This window comes from Ctenopharyngodon idella, chromosome 9 (assembly GCF_019924925.1).
Source record: "Ctenopharyngodon idella isolate HZGC_01 chromosome 9, HZGC01, whole genome shotgun sequence".
Classification (NCBI taxonomy): domain Eukaryota; kingdom Metazoa; phylum Chordata; class Actinopteri; order Cypriniformes; family Xenocyprididae; genus Ctenopharyngodon; species Ctenopharyngodon idella.
Window position 1 is genome coordinate 21,236,175 of NC_067228.1, and position 16,722 is coordinate 21,252,896.

A 16,722-nucleotide genomic window follows, 5' to 3' on the forward strand; every position below is an offset into this window, starting at 1 on the left:
GGATATTCTGCTCTAAATAAATTTAACAAGGAGTTTGCAACAGATGCTATCCCAGTCTCTGAGGAAGATTAGAAATGTTTTCATGCATTTAATGATTTTTATTGCAGTGGTGAAGTTACAGGTGGAGGAGACAGAATCCAATATCACTGTACCTGAAGATGGATCAATCCGGCTGGGCTGCAGCATTCTGTCTCAGTCCTCAAAAGATTCACGCTTCTCTGTATCCTGGTATGTGAACCGTTTGGGACAAGAAGAGGAGGATGAGCAAGAATGTGTCTTTTCCATCGGCCATGATGCAGTGTTCGGTAATGGGAACTGCAGCCCTACAGAGGAACCAGGTCCAAACTCTCGCCTGCAGTTTGAACGCACCACCTCTGACCTGTACAGTCTGACCATCCAGAAAGCTCGCCCCAGAGATGCCGGCAATTACCACTGCCTCGTGGAGGAATGGCTGCTGAACCCACGCAATGCATGGTACCGCCTGGCCACCAACGACTCTGGAGTCACCATTGTTAATGTTATGGAGCAGGGTGAGGTGTATTTCTGGTTGTTGTATATTTTCTTTTGCTTTTACACTGTGTCCACCAGGCCCTGTTTAAACTTGGATGTGTTTTGGTCTATCAGATCACAATTAGACAATGCTAAATACAGGTATAAACAGGGTTTTGTCCACTTTCGACCATTTCCAGAGGTAGTCAAAAAAGCTTTTGATCGGATTGCTTTCGTAGTGGAAACGCTCATGTGGTTGAATGTGTTCGAACAGCCACTAAAGACCACCTACTCTCCGCCTACTGACCTAATGCATAAACATTGTGGAAAGCATGCTAGCCAGATGGGATTTAAACTTCATTGGCTAAAGACCCAAGTTTGGTTTGAACCCTCAAGCCATCCTAGGAGTATATGACTATCTTCTTTCCAACGAACACAATCAGAGATATATTTAAAAATATCCTTGCTCCTCCAAGCTTTATAATGGTTGAGAAGGGGAGGCCACATTTTGAAGCAAAAAAAAAAATGCATCCATCCATCATAAAAATAATCCATACAGCTCCAGGGGGTAATAAAGGCCTTCTGAAGCGAAGCAATGTTTTTTTGTTTTTTTTTTTTTTTTGTAACAAAAAATGTCCATATTTAAAACTTTATTAACTATACTAACTAGCTCTCGTATGCATCGATTTGTGGCAGAAGAGTAACCTCTGACACAATGCATGATGTATTAACGAACGCGGTAGCGCAGATGATGGAGCAAAACAAAACACCGGTCATGAATTAGAAGTCTAAAACGATCATTTTTAAAGAGAAATGTGGGAGGATTTTGATATAAGAGAAGTTGTTGCACAGCCCTATTTGTTTGAACCGTGAGAGGCGTCTAAGCTTATGCTACTCCTACATCCTGCGTCATACATCATGTCAGGGGTTACTCATTTGGCGCAAGTCGACTTGCGCAGTATGCGAACAGTCGTCCACCGGAAGCTAGATATTTTAGTTTATAAAGTTTTAAATATGGATATTTTTCTTACAAAAACCCATTGCTTCGTTTCAAAAGGCCTTTATTAACCCCCTGGAGTCCTATGGATTATTGTTTATAATGGATGGATGGATTTTTTTGGGCTTCAAAATCTGGTCCCCCCCTTCACTACCATTATAAAGCTTGGAAGAGTAAGGATATTTTTAAATATATCTCTGATCGTGTTCATCTGAAAGAAGATAGTCATATACACCTAGGATGGCTTGAGGGTGAGTAAATCATGGGATAATTTTCATTTTTGGGTGAACTATCCCTTTAATATGAGGTGTAAACAGGACCTCACAATGCAACAATTTGCAACAGATAGATAGGCTGCAAACTGCACAGAATACTGTAATCCCACAATATGCCCCTTGATACCTCTGACAACATAGTATTCTACTGCTTAATACATTTTGTAGCACAATGCCTACTGTTTCACCTTACTTTTAAATAAATAATAGGCAGTATGCAGTGTATAGTAACAGTCCAGGCTACAAACCCAGATAGTTCTATTCAGTGCTGCATTAACACTGAAGACAGTATTTATCGCTTGTCATTTTATCATGTTGGTTTGGACACAGTGTTCACAGTACTCTCTCTTTGTTCTAATACATATTAACTCATGTGTTAAATTATTCTAACTCTCTGTCACACTTCTCCCCCCTCTCTAGTCTCTACACTACAGTCAGTGGTTTGTTCCAACGACTCCCTCTTCTACTTCGTATTCTTCTACCCCTTCCCTATCTTTGGCATCCTCCTCATCGCGGTCCTGCTGGTGCGATACAAGAGCCGCAGCTCCAGCAAAAACCAGGAGGGAAAGAACGGAGCACCACTCCTGTGGATCAAAGAGCCCCACCTCAGCTATTCCCCAACCTGCCTGGACCCCCCAGCCCTCAGCCTTCACCCTGGCTCTGTGGAGTAACAGTGACACAAACACGACCCTGTCTCGCTCAGAGACTCACTCATCTACACTCTCTCTCTGACTCTCTCTCTTTTTCTTCTCCTCCTCGTCCGTGATGAGGCCACCAGAAAGTAATCTGGGCTTCTAGCCTGGCCTATCAATCCGTCCATATGACTGACTAAGACCTTCCTCAGTTGAAGTTGCCATGACTACGTTGGCTGCTGGTGGTGATGCCTAGACATTTGCTTTTCTTTCTTTTTCCAGATCTTTTTTTTTTTAAAACATGATTTTACTTCTCATTCATGCTCTTTTGTGAGAACCTTTCCTTTAAGGTGGCAGTATCCGTGAGCCTTGATGTATTTTACCCGACTGACACCAAACTCCTTCCCTCTCTGGGATTAGAAACAGTTTCGGTTTGCTTTTTTTTTTTTTTTTTTTTATTCCCGTCTATGAAGTCTGGTGGAAACCATTGCATATTATTTGTTATTTTGTCTGTGCTGATTTTTGCTTCAGAAGACTGGAAGGTCATTGCTGGACCATGAACGTTTCTAGTGACAATGGTGTATTGTTGAAGGAAGAAAAGGACATTCTTTCCTCGAAAAAACCTCGGAAAGCTGACAATGGATGTATATTGATTTTGTTTGTGTGCACGTGCCACAGAACTGCCTCTGTTTAAATGGATAGAGAGCCCTCATTGCCCACAGACTCGAGGATACACATGAACCCCAGCTCATCCTCACTGCCAAAGACCAGTTCAACTTCAAAAGCCACAAATTCTAATTCAAAGACACCGAATAGGATTAGACACGAGTAATGTGAGTCATCTGATGTCATCTAGTTGGAAAAGACAGTCTTGACACTGACACGTTTCCTCATCACTGGAGCTCAGATGTTTCTACATGCCCTCAAATTTCATATTTCATTTCTAGGTATTCTTGACCTTCCCAATGTTAAGAAAATCCATTTATCTCCAAAAAAAAAAAACCCTTTTGTATTTCTGTCTTTGTATGTTTGTGTATATATACACAACTGACCCCACATTTAGTGAGCGTTCGCCTCAGTGTCCTCGTGTTTTCATAATGCAAGGTTGAATGGAAACAGAGGGGGCATGAAGGGCTTTTCTCTCCAGAGTTTTTGAATTTTGAAGTTTGTAAAAACAATGTCTTGAGGGAGACAGCTGACAGGACACTACATACTCAAGGGACATTCTCAGTGCCAAGACCTTTTTATCATCCCACGTGCCCTGTAATGATCCAGGAGGAAAGCAGAAATTGGCAGGCTTCTGCATAGGCGGCTATATGAGTTATGAAGGGATTAGAAATTTTGTTTTATCTATATTCTACATCACATCAGTTGTTGTTGTTCTTCTCTTTATGGTTTTGTATTTAAAATATGGTGCCCGATCTTTGTGTTACCGCTGAAAAAAAGTGAAAAGATTGTGAAAACTTAATGCGCCGTCTCATAACCTGTAACCTGTGAAGACCTAATAGTGTGATTATATCTCTGAGGGTGAATTTAGCATCTAAATTATTGTCGGTCTCCATGAACATTTCAAAACCACTGCCATATTTTAACACTGAAGATGCTATAACAGTGCTTGATCATTGCATTTGCTCTGCAATCCACACTAGTCCTGTTTCATTCAAGAAGGATTCAACCTCCATACTGAAAACATTTAGAGCTTAGCTGTAGCGTGAATGAATTTTATGTTAACTTTTCTTTCCTGTTCAATTTAAACACGGACTACCAAACATAATGTGTTGTCTAGTAACAGCAACATGCGGTCTGACACCAAACTGGATGTGTCTCACTTACAGACAACATTGGTGACCTGCTGACAGTGCGACTTTCTGGGTCACTGCCGCCCTCATGTGATCTCAATAGTCAACATCACAGCTTTTCTGTAAATGAAATTTAGATCCACTTGAAGCTTGTGGTCGTCTTATTTATTGAATCATAAAACTCCTAGATAGAATATGTGAACTTCATAAATCTGCATAGACAGAATGTGGCAGAAATAGCAGTGAACATTTAGGCAACTACAGTATAACATGGCTAATTATCGTGTCTAGAGGATTATGAGACATGATTCTGAACCGATCTGGGAATCTTTATAAAGATGATACAGTGATTTAGCTCTCTTTATCTACTAAATTTTGTTGAACTGTACAGTGCATGAAGAGTAAGGGGGACATTTTATTAATGTCTGAAAGTTGTGTGTCGTGACATCATGTCAGATCAATGGCATCCCTATCATCTCTACCTTGTGGAAGGCCTCGCTGATTCAACACACCTCGTTCGGTTGAAGGAGTGTTACCCATTCTAACACAGCTGCCCTCAAATGTAATGTAAAATTTTATTATTTGATCAAAAGTTCAGCCTTCCTCAAGCAGGAGATGTGTATTGTGCCATTGAGTGTGATATTGCGGTTCTGCTGTCATTCAATCTGTACAGAATTATTCAGAACTCTAAATAGTGTTTTTGTAGTTCAACATGCCCAGCTGAATCATAATGTTCTCACAATGTTGTAAATGCATTTGGAGGGCTGCATGTCATGGCTGTGTACTGGCAGTATAGCTGCAGAAAAACAAAACAAATGACAAAAAATATTGTGTTGATGTGTGTTCAGTTCAGCCAGTGCTGCTTTTACAAGTGGTGATTTTTATGTTCTTTTTTTTTTTAAATAACCAAAATAGTGCACTGAATATTTAAAAAATGTTGCCATGTTTTTTTATGCTTCTGTGTTTTTGTTGTACTCTGTTCAATTTTTGTTGTGTTTTTTATATCTATACTTATTTTATTCAATTGTAGCAATTGCTATTACAAAAAGGCACTTTGCTATTGTAAGTTGATTGCAATAAAACATTCAGTGCACAGCATTTTAGATTGTGTTTATATAATGTATAAATTACTGTATATGGGGCCCAATTTATAAATGTTAAAGCTGCAGTCTTAAACTTTTTTTGGTTAAAAATGATCCAAAAACAATTTTTGAGCAAGTACATAACCAGCTAGTGTTCAAAACTATCTCCTTACATTAGCCCGATTCACAATGGTAAGCTTGTAATAATGTTTTCTAATTCAAGTTATACTGGTAGGTTTCCGCGGGAAATTCGAGCATGTCGCCGTTCGTCTTTGCGTCATTACATCACGTCTGTTTACATAAAGAACGAGTCCCAACTGGTAGGCTATATCACATGTGAGGATGCTGCAGGTGACAGATCATTTATAGCCTTTTCTCACAGCAGCTGGAATAATTAAACTTATCATTTTGATGGCAGATTGTATGGTATGAAAAATTAACGTTAGAGATTAGACTGTACAGAAATTGAAATCTACAGGTAACGCTAACACACACTAAATACACATAGTCACGCAATGCTGATGTTGTTAACATTAACAATTTGAGAACAAAGTATAACAATAATAATAATTTACACGGTTCGATGTGATCTGAGCTAAGCTATTGTTAGATTTAATCACCATTGGGCGATTTATTGTAATGCTTTTTTTTCCTCAGTCGGTCAGAACAAAAGTGGCAGATTTGTTACTTGTTCAGATGACATTTTCCGGTGAAAATTCTTATTTTGGTCATACTTCCAAGACTACAATCTGTAATTCCAAAGTACAGTATCCACACCAATTTGGTGACTGACAGCAAACATTAGATTCATCCACGCTGAGGAGCCGTGCCGATGCACAACCCACGTAAAGATGATAATTACGCAAATAACTGCAATTGCAGGATTCAAACAGAGAAGGCGACAAAGAGGCAAAACCTACGGACTACAGCTTTAAGAGTTACTCAAATATTTTTTCAATCTTTTCAAACTAAACATTTGGGTCCACCTACATTGACTTTGATTGTATTTTTTTCAATATATCTTCATGTTCCACAGAAGAAAGTCATACAGGTTTGGAACAACATGAGGGTGACTAAACGATAACACAATTTGCATTTTTGGTTGAACTATCTTTTAAAATAAGCTTTCGAATATGCCATTACGATTTTTAGTGCATATTAGTTAGGTTCAGCTAAAGAATAAGGTTTCTGTACTTTTCTTCCAGACACCTAAATAAATAGCAGAAGAGTTTGTGAATCTCCTTGACCTCCAGGGCTTTGAAGAAAGTGGAAAGTCCTGTCTCTAAAGACACAGGTGAGAATGGGATGTGACATATATTGCAGTCTTATCAGGTCTGAGTAAGTCAGATGCTTTGGATTGTGGGGTGGGTGATTTGGGTGGCTGCAGGCTGATGTGTTATTATAGTGGGCCAGTGCTTGTTAACCTCCAGAGCAGTGCGGTGGACTCATATTGAGAGCTGCTGTCCCTTCCAGCTGCTCACAAACCTGGTTTAATGATGGACAGTGGCCAGTCTCGGCATCTGGCTGAATTATGATGTCTGGATGAAGACAAGCCTTTGTGCTTTGTTTACCTAATGTTTTGTGATATTCTGTATGTGTAATTGCAAATTATAGCAGTTAGCTCCTTGGCTCTCAAATTTGCCATCCCTGCATTGCTGATATTTAACCCAAACACAATAGAGGTTTCACTTTTGTAACTATCGTGTTTTACTGTCTTATAGTCTGTGTGCTGCTCGGTGACACTTCTTTTGGAGCCATTTTCACTGGCAGAGAAAAGAATATACAATCTAACTGGCCAAATGTTGTCAGAAACTCAGTTACTTAAGTCTCTAGCACCCCTAATGAAGCAAATTTAAATGATGCGAAAACACATTTGAATTTAAAGACCCATTTAAATTGATTGACAAGTAGGATGTTTGGATGGGGCATATCAAAGGCTCATTTTAGTCTTTTGTTAGGTCATAGCCATTAAAGGATTAGTTCACTTTCAAATGAAAATTACCCCAAGATTTACTCACCCTCAAGCCATCCTAGGTGTATATGACTTTGTTCTTTCTGATGAACACAATCAGAGAAATATTAATAAATATCCTGATGCATCTGAGCTTTGTAATGGCAGTGAGCGAGGATCAAAAAGTATAAGCTGAAGAAAGTGTATCCATCCACATCCATCCATCATAAACATATTCTACACAGCTCTGGGGAGTTAATAAAGGCCGTCTGAAGCGAATCGATGTGTTTGTGTAAAAAAATATATATATATTGATATTTAACAAGTTATGCAGTAACATATCTAGCTTCCGCCAGACCGCCTTCCGTATTCAAATTGCAAAAAAAAAAAAAAAAAAAACGGAACTGGCGTTGCGTCAGTTAAGCTTTTCCTGTAAGTTGAATAGGGAAGGCGTAGGACACAAGGTGTGAGAGTTTTACACTTTCTTCATAACTTGAATACGGAAGGCAGTCTGGCAGAAGCTAGATATTTTACTTCATAACTTGTTAAATATGGATATTGTTTTTTACACAAATGCATCGCTTCACTTCAGACGGCCTTTATGAACCCTCTGGAGCCGTGTGGAGTATGTTTATGATGGATGAATGTGGATGGAGGCACTTTCTTCAGCTCATACTCGTTGGTCCCATTCACTGCTATTATAAAGCTCGGATGCATCAGGCTATTTATTAATATTTCTCTGATTGTGTTCATCAGAAAGAAGAAAGTCATATACACTTAGGATGGCTTGAGGGTAAGTAAAGCTTGGGGTAATTTTCATTTGAAAGTGAACTAATCCAATTAACGATATGATTGTTAAATAAGTTGTAATTTGCTAGTTAGTTGCAGATTTTTCTTGGGGGAGAGATATTCTCATTCTAGAGAGCATTTGAATTGGACAAATATTTGAGAGAGGCTATAAGTCCTAAAGGTGCAGTATGGAAGATTTGGTCCTCTAGCGATTGTTGTAAAACTGCAAGTTACTCCCAAACAAACATTGTTTTGCTAATTACACGAGTTGTGCTTCGGCTCAGCTATTCAGCATGCATGAATATGACGGTTGGAGGTGTACCCGTTGTTTACAGTGCTTGAAATGCTTTTCTTACTTAGATTTTTTTGTCTTGTTTCCAGTCCAAATATCTAAAAATTCTTAAATCAAGAAGCATTTACTAGACAAGTAAAAATTGTCTTGTTTTCAGAAAAAATAAGTCAAAATTAAGTGAGTTTTTGCTTAAAACAAGCTAAATAATCTGCCAGTGGGGTAAGCAAAATAATCTTGTTTTTGGTTTGAAACAAGATTATTTTGCTTACCCCATTGGCAGATTATTAAGTAAGAAAAGCATTTTTTGCAGTTATTCTCAAGTTAGCCAAGTCGAATCTGACCTAAATTATAAGCATTTTAAAATACTTACAATCGGACAGAAGACTTCTTCGTGGTCTGATCTTGCTCAACATCATAAATCAATGCCCCGGGAGGCAGATTCTGTTAAAAAAATAGAAGTCAATTTATTAGTTTCTCTAGCAGTAGAAATATTCTACAACTCTTTATAAGTTAAAGTAAGAATCAAGGCAGCATTAGCGATGGTTCTGGTACCTGAGAAGCTCTTCAGGTGGTCACGAAGCTGCATCTCATGTCACTGTCGTCGTCACGGATATTTAAGGATAAATTAGTGACCTCCCCAAATGAGGTCATCCAGACTGGAAACGCCCCATTTAAAAAGGCCTGTTTTATGCGTTTGGTGAGCTCCTCTCCTCGTCTGGATCATTTTTCATCCACAGCAACATACTTAACACATAATAGTTATAAAGTTGCTATATGTTTTCTTCTCTATACTTTGAGCATAAATAAGTCATCTCTAGAGTGATATGTGAAGCAGTCTCATCCTCATCTCTCTGACCTCAAATTTAACTCTGTACAGCGTCTTTCGAACTTTCACACACATACAACTTTGCAATGCTCTCCAGTCGAACACTTGCAGTACTACTGGGTGAATACTAGTGCAACTGTCTACCGCTGTTGTTTAGTATCTTTTAAAATAATTAATGTTACATAAGAAAAATGCCATCAAACTGGAAGATCAAATTATAAATTGTTATAAAAGCCTACAGTTGTGAATCTGGCTATGGCAAGGAGGTGAGGAAAGAGTTTTTTTATTATTATTATTATTGTTTTCATTATTGTTTTGCTTGCTTGCTTGTTTAATCATAGATTTATGTTCATTTTTAACCCAAAAATATTGTATAGTACATAACCTTAATATCTGCTAAATGTAAACATTTGTAAACGTTTAGTAGTACACTAGCATTTACATGACATCAAAGCAAAAACACATGAAGTTAAAGCCACAAACCTCTCACTTTAATTTCACAGGGTCTTTAAGCTAAATCACGCATGCAGTCATGTGAACTCTATGGCTCATTTTTTTAATTTGCATTGTTTGCAGTGGGTGTTTTTCTAAATATATTTTGCTCTATTTGTGAAGCAATGCTGTGCTGTTTATGAATGGTAATTAATGTGTTTGTGATGGCCTGATGCAAGTGAGAGGTTGTCATACGGGATAGATGGTCCTGTCTGCTGTTGCTGTCCTGTCTGCTAACCGAGCGTGGCGTGACCACCAGGGGCCAGGACCAAATCACATCACACCTATCATAACTCATCCTGACTTGCCAGCTAAAACTCCATTCTGCTCATGAATATTAATACTTCGCTCACTCCATGATGTATGTGAGATTGTGTTTCTCATTTCTGGGCCTGCGGGAGAAACTGCTCTGAGAATTTGTAAATACAGTCTCCCTGCTATCCTTCATTACATTACCTGTCTGAGCGGTGTCGAATCAATTTGCTGACACCACCGCCTGTGCTTTGTGTCACAGGACCTATGAAAGCGTTGAATGGAATGGGAATTACTTTCTGATGAAAGCAAACCTGTGCCACAGGTGTGTGCCTTTGTGTCATTTGTAATATAACAAAAAAGCATTTGAGAGGAGAGTAGACACCACGCCTCTGAAGGATTGAAATGACACATGGTTCTGGGCATTGGGACGCACTGCTCAATAACATCCAGAGCCAGGTCATGTTTCTGACAGAAGAGTGAATAAAAATGGATAAAAGAATACAGACAGCTGCCTTTGGAAAAAGACGGAATAAAAATGTAGATTGTGTATGTGTTCATGTTTACAGCTGTGTGATGCAAGTATTTTTATTTTGTCTGCTTCAGCTGCATCCCAGCCTCTTAGCAAGGTCGAGCTGTCTGACAGGCCTAAATCAGATGAGAAACAAAGAATAAGTCTCTTTAATATCTCACAGCTGAGCAGGAGAGGTGCGTTTTTCTCATAAAGGCTGTAAAAAAATACATCTTTCAGCTCAATAGACACCAGTGGAGTCCTTCAAACATGCCTCTGTAATTATACTTTTGCCTTTGTGTTTTATAAAGGCAGATTTAATCATCTATTGAACGTGGTATTTCTTTTTCTTTTTTTACTGACGTCAGAGCTCTATGAGCAAACTTTCTTTATGAAGCTGTAACCGCATGTTTTTTCCATTGATTTCAGTTTAAAAGTTTAAGTCAATTTAATATGTACAGGGTAATGTACAGTCAGCCGGCCATTTTTGAAAAATAGTAATTTTGACTGTACATTATATATATTATATAAACAATACAGTTTAAGTTTGGGTCAGTAAGATGATTAAATAAATAAATAAATAAATACTTTTATTCAGCAATAAATTGATCATAAGTGACTTTTACATACAAAACAATTCTGTTTCAAGCAAATGCTGTTCTTTGGAACTTTCTATTCATCAAATAACAGTTTCCACAAAAATATTAAGCAGCACAACTGTTTTCAATGTTGATAACAGTAAGAAATGTTTCTTGAGCACAAAATCAGCATGATTTCTGAAGGATCATGTGACACTGAAGACTGTTGAAAATTCAACATCATAGGAAGAAATTCCAATAAATTATTTTACATTGTAATAAAAATTCACAACATGACTGTTTTTACTGTATTTTGATCAAATAAAAAAGACTTCTTTCAAAAACATTAAAACAATCTTGAACTGTACTATATGGTTTAATTGATGCTAAATGGCAGTATGTGGCGATCAATTAAATTCAAAGCTAGATCTCATATAAATAAACAAGCCTCACATGTTGTCAGCTATGCTATAGTCACGGCTAAATATCACCAGAAAATCAAGCAATGCAGTCTTTATGTTCTCTGATTTTGCTCGGTTGTTGAACCCAACTCTCACTACAATCTACAGCCATCCATAATAGATGAGCTTTAAAATGTGTGGGTTTTCTATGGGGGCTCAGCGCTGCTTTAATCAGCTCTAGTTCCAGGCAATGTGAAATCTAAAGCATTTCAGGTGAGTATTACTGTCTTATTCATTTGCCTCAGAGCAAGTGTTTAGTTTACTTGTTATTGTTTACAGAGGGAATGTTCCTGTCTCATTTTGCTGCTTGACGTGTTTTAGATTGTGCCAAAGGGTTTCATTATTAACTTCCCCATTTAATCCAGTCTCCTGTTAGATATAGCTGTTAAGTGTTATGTAAATGAAGGGTTTCATTACAGGGAAAGCGAGGTCGTTTAGATTGGTTAGCACTATTGATTTCTGTGCATCACAGTGGTCTTCACTAACCTGACCTTTAAGTGTAATCATATGAAGCATATCCACATAAACCCTTCTAAGAGTTCACAGTTGAATAAAATCACTTGAAATGCTGGATTTGAATTGATTTAAATTCTCACAGATCACAATTAGTGGTGTTCACAAGGAATAAATGCCTTTCTAAAATTGCTGTCATTAGGCAAATGCAACTTAAGCTACCCTTTACAGGTACGCCGCTAAACCTGTGATTTTCACCAAAGGAGGCCAAAGAGGAGGCGAGAAGTGAGTAGCACAAGAAAAGTACTACATGTATTAGAGACTAAAAACAGAAAACACTTTGTTAGAGTTTAATTTGCCACTCTCTGTTGAAATAAAAAACAACTCAAGCCAGCCTATGTGGTTAGCTGATTGATGGTTTTAGAGATGTTCTTTTAAACTGGTCAGGGGTGCGTTTTTTCATATAATGACGTTACTCACTGCTCAACTACCATAAGTATAATAAGCTGATGGAGAGAATAACTAGCTAGTCACGACTGAGACCATAATAACTTTGTCATTCATCTGTCATTCAAACCACATTGGGATGTGTTGATTCAACAAGCAGGTGGTGGAGTAATAATTTCTGCTAAATAATAGGTTTGAGATCAAATTAATTAATGTCAGAATATTGCTGTAAATAATGAAGGTTATCTAAGGACTACTTCTCTATTTTGTTATTTATTGTTTTGCCTTATTTACAGATGATTGATTAAATTGCGGGTTCTCCGTACACTCTGAAAAAAAAAAAAAAAGAAAAGAAAAAAAAGTGCTATATAGCACTAAAAGTGGTTCTTGGCTAGTAATCATAGGGGAACCACTTTTGGTGCTATGTAGCACCATATCTTTAAAGGTGCTTTACAGCACCTTTGTCAAATGGTGCTATGTAGAACCCATAAGAGGTGCCGAATCGCATTTTATTTCTTCAACAAAAATGGTGCTAAACAGCACCCACAGTGGTTCTTTGGCTCGTAAAGAACCTTTAAAAGGGCTTAACAGGCTCTTTGTATGGCAGTGGTGCTATATAGCACCTTAACCACCCCAAAGAACTGCTGAAGAACTGCTGAAGAACCATATAGGGGCTTAACAGGTTCTGTATATGGTAGCAATGCATAGCACCTCAGTCATCCCAAAGAACAAGTGAAGAACCACTGAAACCACTGAAGCACCAAAATTTGGTGCTATACAGCACTTAAAGTGGTTCCCCTATGATTATGAGCCAAAGAACCACTTTTAGTACTATATAGAACCACTTTTTTTAGAGTGTACGTTATACTCATGGCACTCTTCAAAAGCTGTGCAAACTAAAAGATTGTATATGTTATATATATATATATATATATATATATATATATATATATATATATATATATATATATATATATATATATATATATAAAGAGAGATACAGAGAGAGAGAGAGAGAGAGATGTTAGTTTGCTTATTTGTAGCATGATCTGTTCATTTGCAACTACAGTTGACTAACAATGCTTTTGGGAAATGCACCCCAGACTGGGAAACCAGCCGGCCAACCAGCTTAGAAACAGCTTGGCACCTGGCTAAACCAGTTAAACACCAGCTTGGTCAGGCTGGGAGACCAGTTAAACCAGCTTACCACCAGCCTACCCAACCTGGTAGACCAGCTAAACCAGCTAAAATCCACCTTAGGCTGGATTTATCATGACAACAAGTTACGCCTGCTAGCTTACCTGAGTGCATCTACTGGCCAAAAGTGCTAATATTTTCAGATACTGATCGATCCATGATGCATCAAAACATGGTTGTGTTATGGCTGGCATGGTTTCACCATGATCTTATGCTCACACTATTGCTTTTGTCCGCTCAGTGCATAAATGTAGATGTTTATCCTTCATGTACACACACATGAAGAGATAAGATGTTGGTATTGTAGTTGCTAGCATACTTGGATAAGCAGATACTTCTCATACTCTCATACTGAACGCATGTTCAGCCATAGTGCACATTTATCAGCTCTTCTGTAATGTTGTTTGTAGTTCATTTTACACTGCTGCCACAAACTGAAGTAAATGTTGCCACAACAGCAAGCTAATAAGCTGAGCTCCATTTACTTGTTCTTCTGGGGCTGAGTAATTCTGAATGAATGTGAATGAGATAATGTGCTTATAATAAAACTACTGATTGCTTTTGCTAAGAGTGTTAATCAATTCCATAATACTACGATAAATATTTCTGAAGTCGTTGCTAACATAGAGACAAAGATTAAAAGTCTTAATAATGCCAAACTAGTTTTAGAAGACTAAAAAAATTGCCAATATTGACTATATCACTGCATTTGCTGAGGCAAACAATGAAGCGACTGCAGTCTCTGCCTCAGCTGTCTGAATACACAACCTTATTTTTTTTTTTTTCATATTTTGTAGCATATTCTAATTTCCTGTTTTTGTCAATAAAAACAAAAGCTGATGAAACAGAGTTTCGTCAGCTGCTTTGTTCAGTAGATGGACGATTACACTGATGAAATGTTATACTGGATATCTTTGGAGTTTTACTTTTGTTTGTCTCCATATAAACCTTTTCTCAGTTCAAGTAGGGGGGCTTCAGCAAACTTCCAACAATCTATCATTAATAGTGATACTAATATTAATAGTGCTTAGGGTTAGGGGTTTAAAAAAAAAAAAAAAAAAAAAAACAAACAAATAACCCTAAAACTTCATCCTGCACTGTTTGTGATATAGACATGAATGATAACTCAAATCATGTGGCTTGTTGAGTAGAGATGTGCTAATACTGTTGTAAGCCATCATACATAGGTTTTTTTAATGTGGTGGATGATATAATTTTGAATATGTTAAATATTTTCAGTTGTGATGGAAAATGCAAATTATTTGAATTATTTCAATTTTGTTAAATTAATCTAGTTAATTCTGTAGGCTAAAAATGAGTTAACTACCTCCAAACACAAGACCAAGAAGCAAGGCTATAATTATACAAAATGCTTTGTAGAAAGCAAAAATATCAAACGATCTTTTTTGTTATGCTATTTCTGGACTATTTCACACTACACACATCCTATAAAATATGTCATTCACAAAACAAGTTTACATCATTTCATTTTCTTTGAGGTGATAACAGCAAAAAGGATGACTGCAATATATATTTATTAATGGCAACAATGGCAAAAGAGTCGTCGTCGATAGCCTCATGGGCAGCATGCTGACATATAGCGTTGTTGCGCTTCAGGAGACTTGAGTTCAAGTCCCGGCTCACTGACCTTTCCCGATCCCATCCCCCCCCCTCTCTCTCCCACCTCGCTTCCAATCTTTTCTATCCTATCACAATAAAGGCAAAAATCACCAAAAATACATCTTTAAAAAAAAAAAAAAAAAAAAACAATGGCAAAACAGAGGTAAATATCAGATATGGAAATGAGGAAAAGTTCAGAAAAGTGCAACAAAGTGGGTCAACATGTAAAAATCAGTAAAAAGTGTGAAATTTTTAGATAACATGTAGGCCTAAATAACACACCGTATAGAGAAAGGACTATGCCTGGAGCTTGGGTGGCTGTTGTTTTAATGAAATGTAATGCTTTAATATTCTGATTTATACACTCTCATTTTCTCCTGTTTTTCATACGCTCCCCAGAGTCAAAGCCAACAATTCACTCCAGTCCTGTCCTCCTCCAGGGCTGTTGTACCTCGGGGAAGCAATGAGTGAGAAGCTAAGTGTAGAGAAGCTGAGAACACTTGCCACTCTCCTTAACAGGATTATCCCTCACTCACGCTGCTGTCTCCACTCACGAGCGGATCACATTCTTAATAAACATGTTACCTCACACTCTGAGCGGCCGCAGGTGATGTATATGTGGATGTGGCAATGGGAGGGGGGTTCTCGCTGTCACGGTTAGACATGGAAGCTTGAATTTGTTTCACTCTCATTGAGCACCCGTAGCATTATGGGTAGGGCTACAGTAGCTGCAGTCCCACATAATCAATAATTCATTGAATAACATATACTCAGCTAAATTAAGTCAACTGCTCTGTGACCAGCACAAACTTTAGGGGACATGTTTAGATTTCAGGAGTCAGCTGTTGTTATGCTAGCACTCATGGTCGCTCAGCACTAGCTTTGAGCTAAACTCTGTTTTTGTACTTGTCATTTTCCTGGTCTTTCAGGGAGCATCTGACTCCCAAAGCGAAGCACAAACAGACTGTCTGCCTAAATACAACAATTTCGTCATTGTGTCATCACCACCAGTTTTGGTACACAGAGAGAGTCCTCTGTTTATGTGTTTGTGTTACCCATGAGTACGGTCTCCTGCTAGTAGGCCAGTATTCTTCCTGGTATAACAGCACAGAAAAAGTCAAAACATGTCAAATAATAACACTTAAAAGCCATATGCTACTCTGTCTATATCTCTGTGAGTGCTTTAGCCATTATTAACTGCATTACTGATGGGTTTTTACTTCATTTCCACTCATCCCTGAGATGAATGGCACTCGTCCTCTTGTGTCCTTTTCACGGCGATAAGAAATATTGCTGCTCCAGATGGCATTTCACATAATTCAACAATTCTTTCTTCGTAGAACAGGCAGAGATGATAGCTACCTGCCTGGTTAGGAGAAACTTCAGACAAAGCGTAAGCCGAGCAGATGCTTTAATTTGTATTGTCAGCATGTGCTTTTGAGGCATTTACACACTCCTGAGAATGAGACTTCAGATACTTCATTGTTTATACATAATAAAAAACTGCTGGCTTAGAAATTATAAATGTTGTTTGGAGGACACATAGATAACTGCAGTAATGTTCTAATGAACTAGATGA

The 16,722-nt window shown here is 37.9% G+C and overlaps 1 protein-coding gene across 1 annotated transcript in view; it reads left to right on the forward strand.

Annotated features, from left to right (window-relative positions):
• igsf3 (immunoglobulin superfamily, member 3) overlaps positions 1 to 5,290 on the forward strand; it is a 153,371-nt gene extending 148,081 nt beyond the window's left edge. The window contains exons 8-9 of the mRNA XM_051905096.1: positions 108 to 530; positions 2,182 to 5,290. Coding sequence (XP_051761056.1) covers positions 108 to 530; positions 2,182 to 2,432 — 674 coding nt within the window. The 3' untranslated portion in view covers positions 2,433 to 5,290. The remainder of the gene's footprint in view (positions 1 to 107; positions 531 to 2,181) is intronic.
• The last annotated feature ends 11,432 nt before the right edge of the window (positions 5,291 to 16,722 follow it).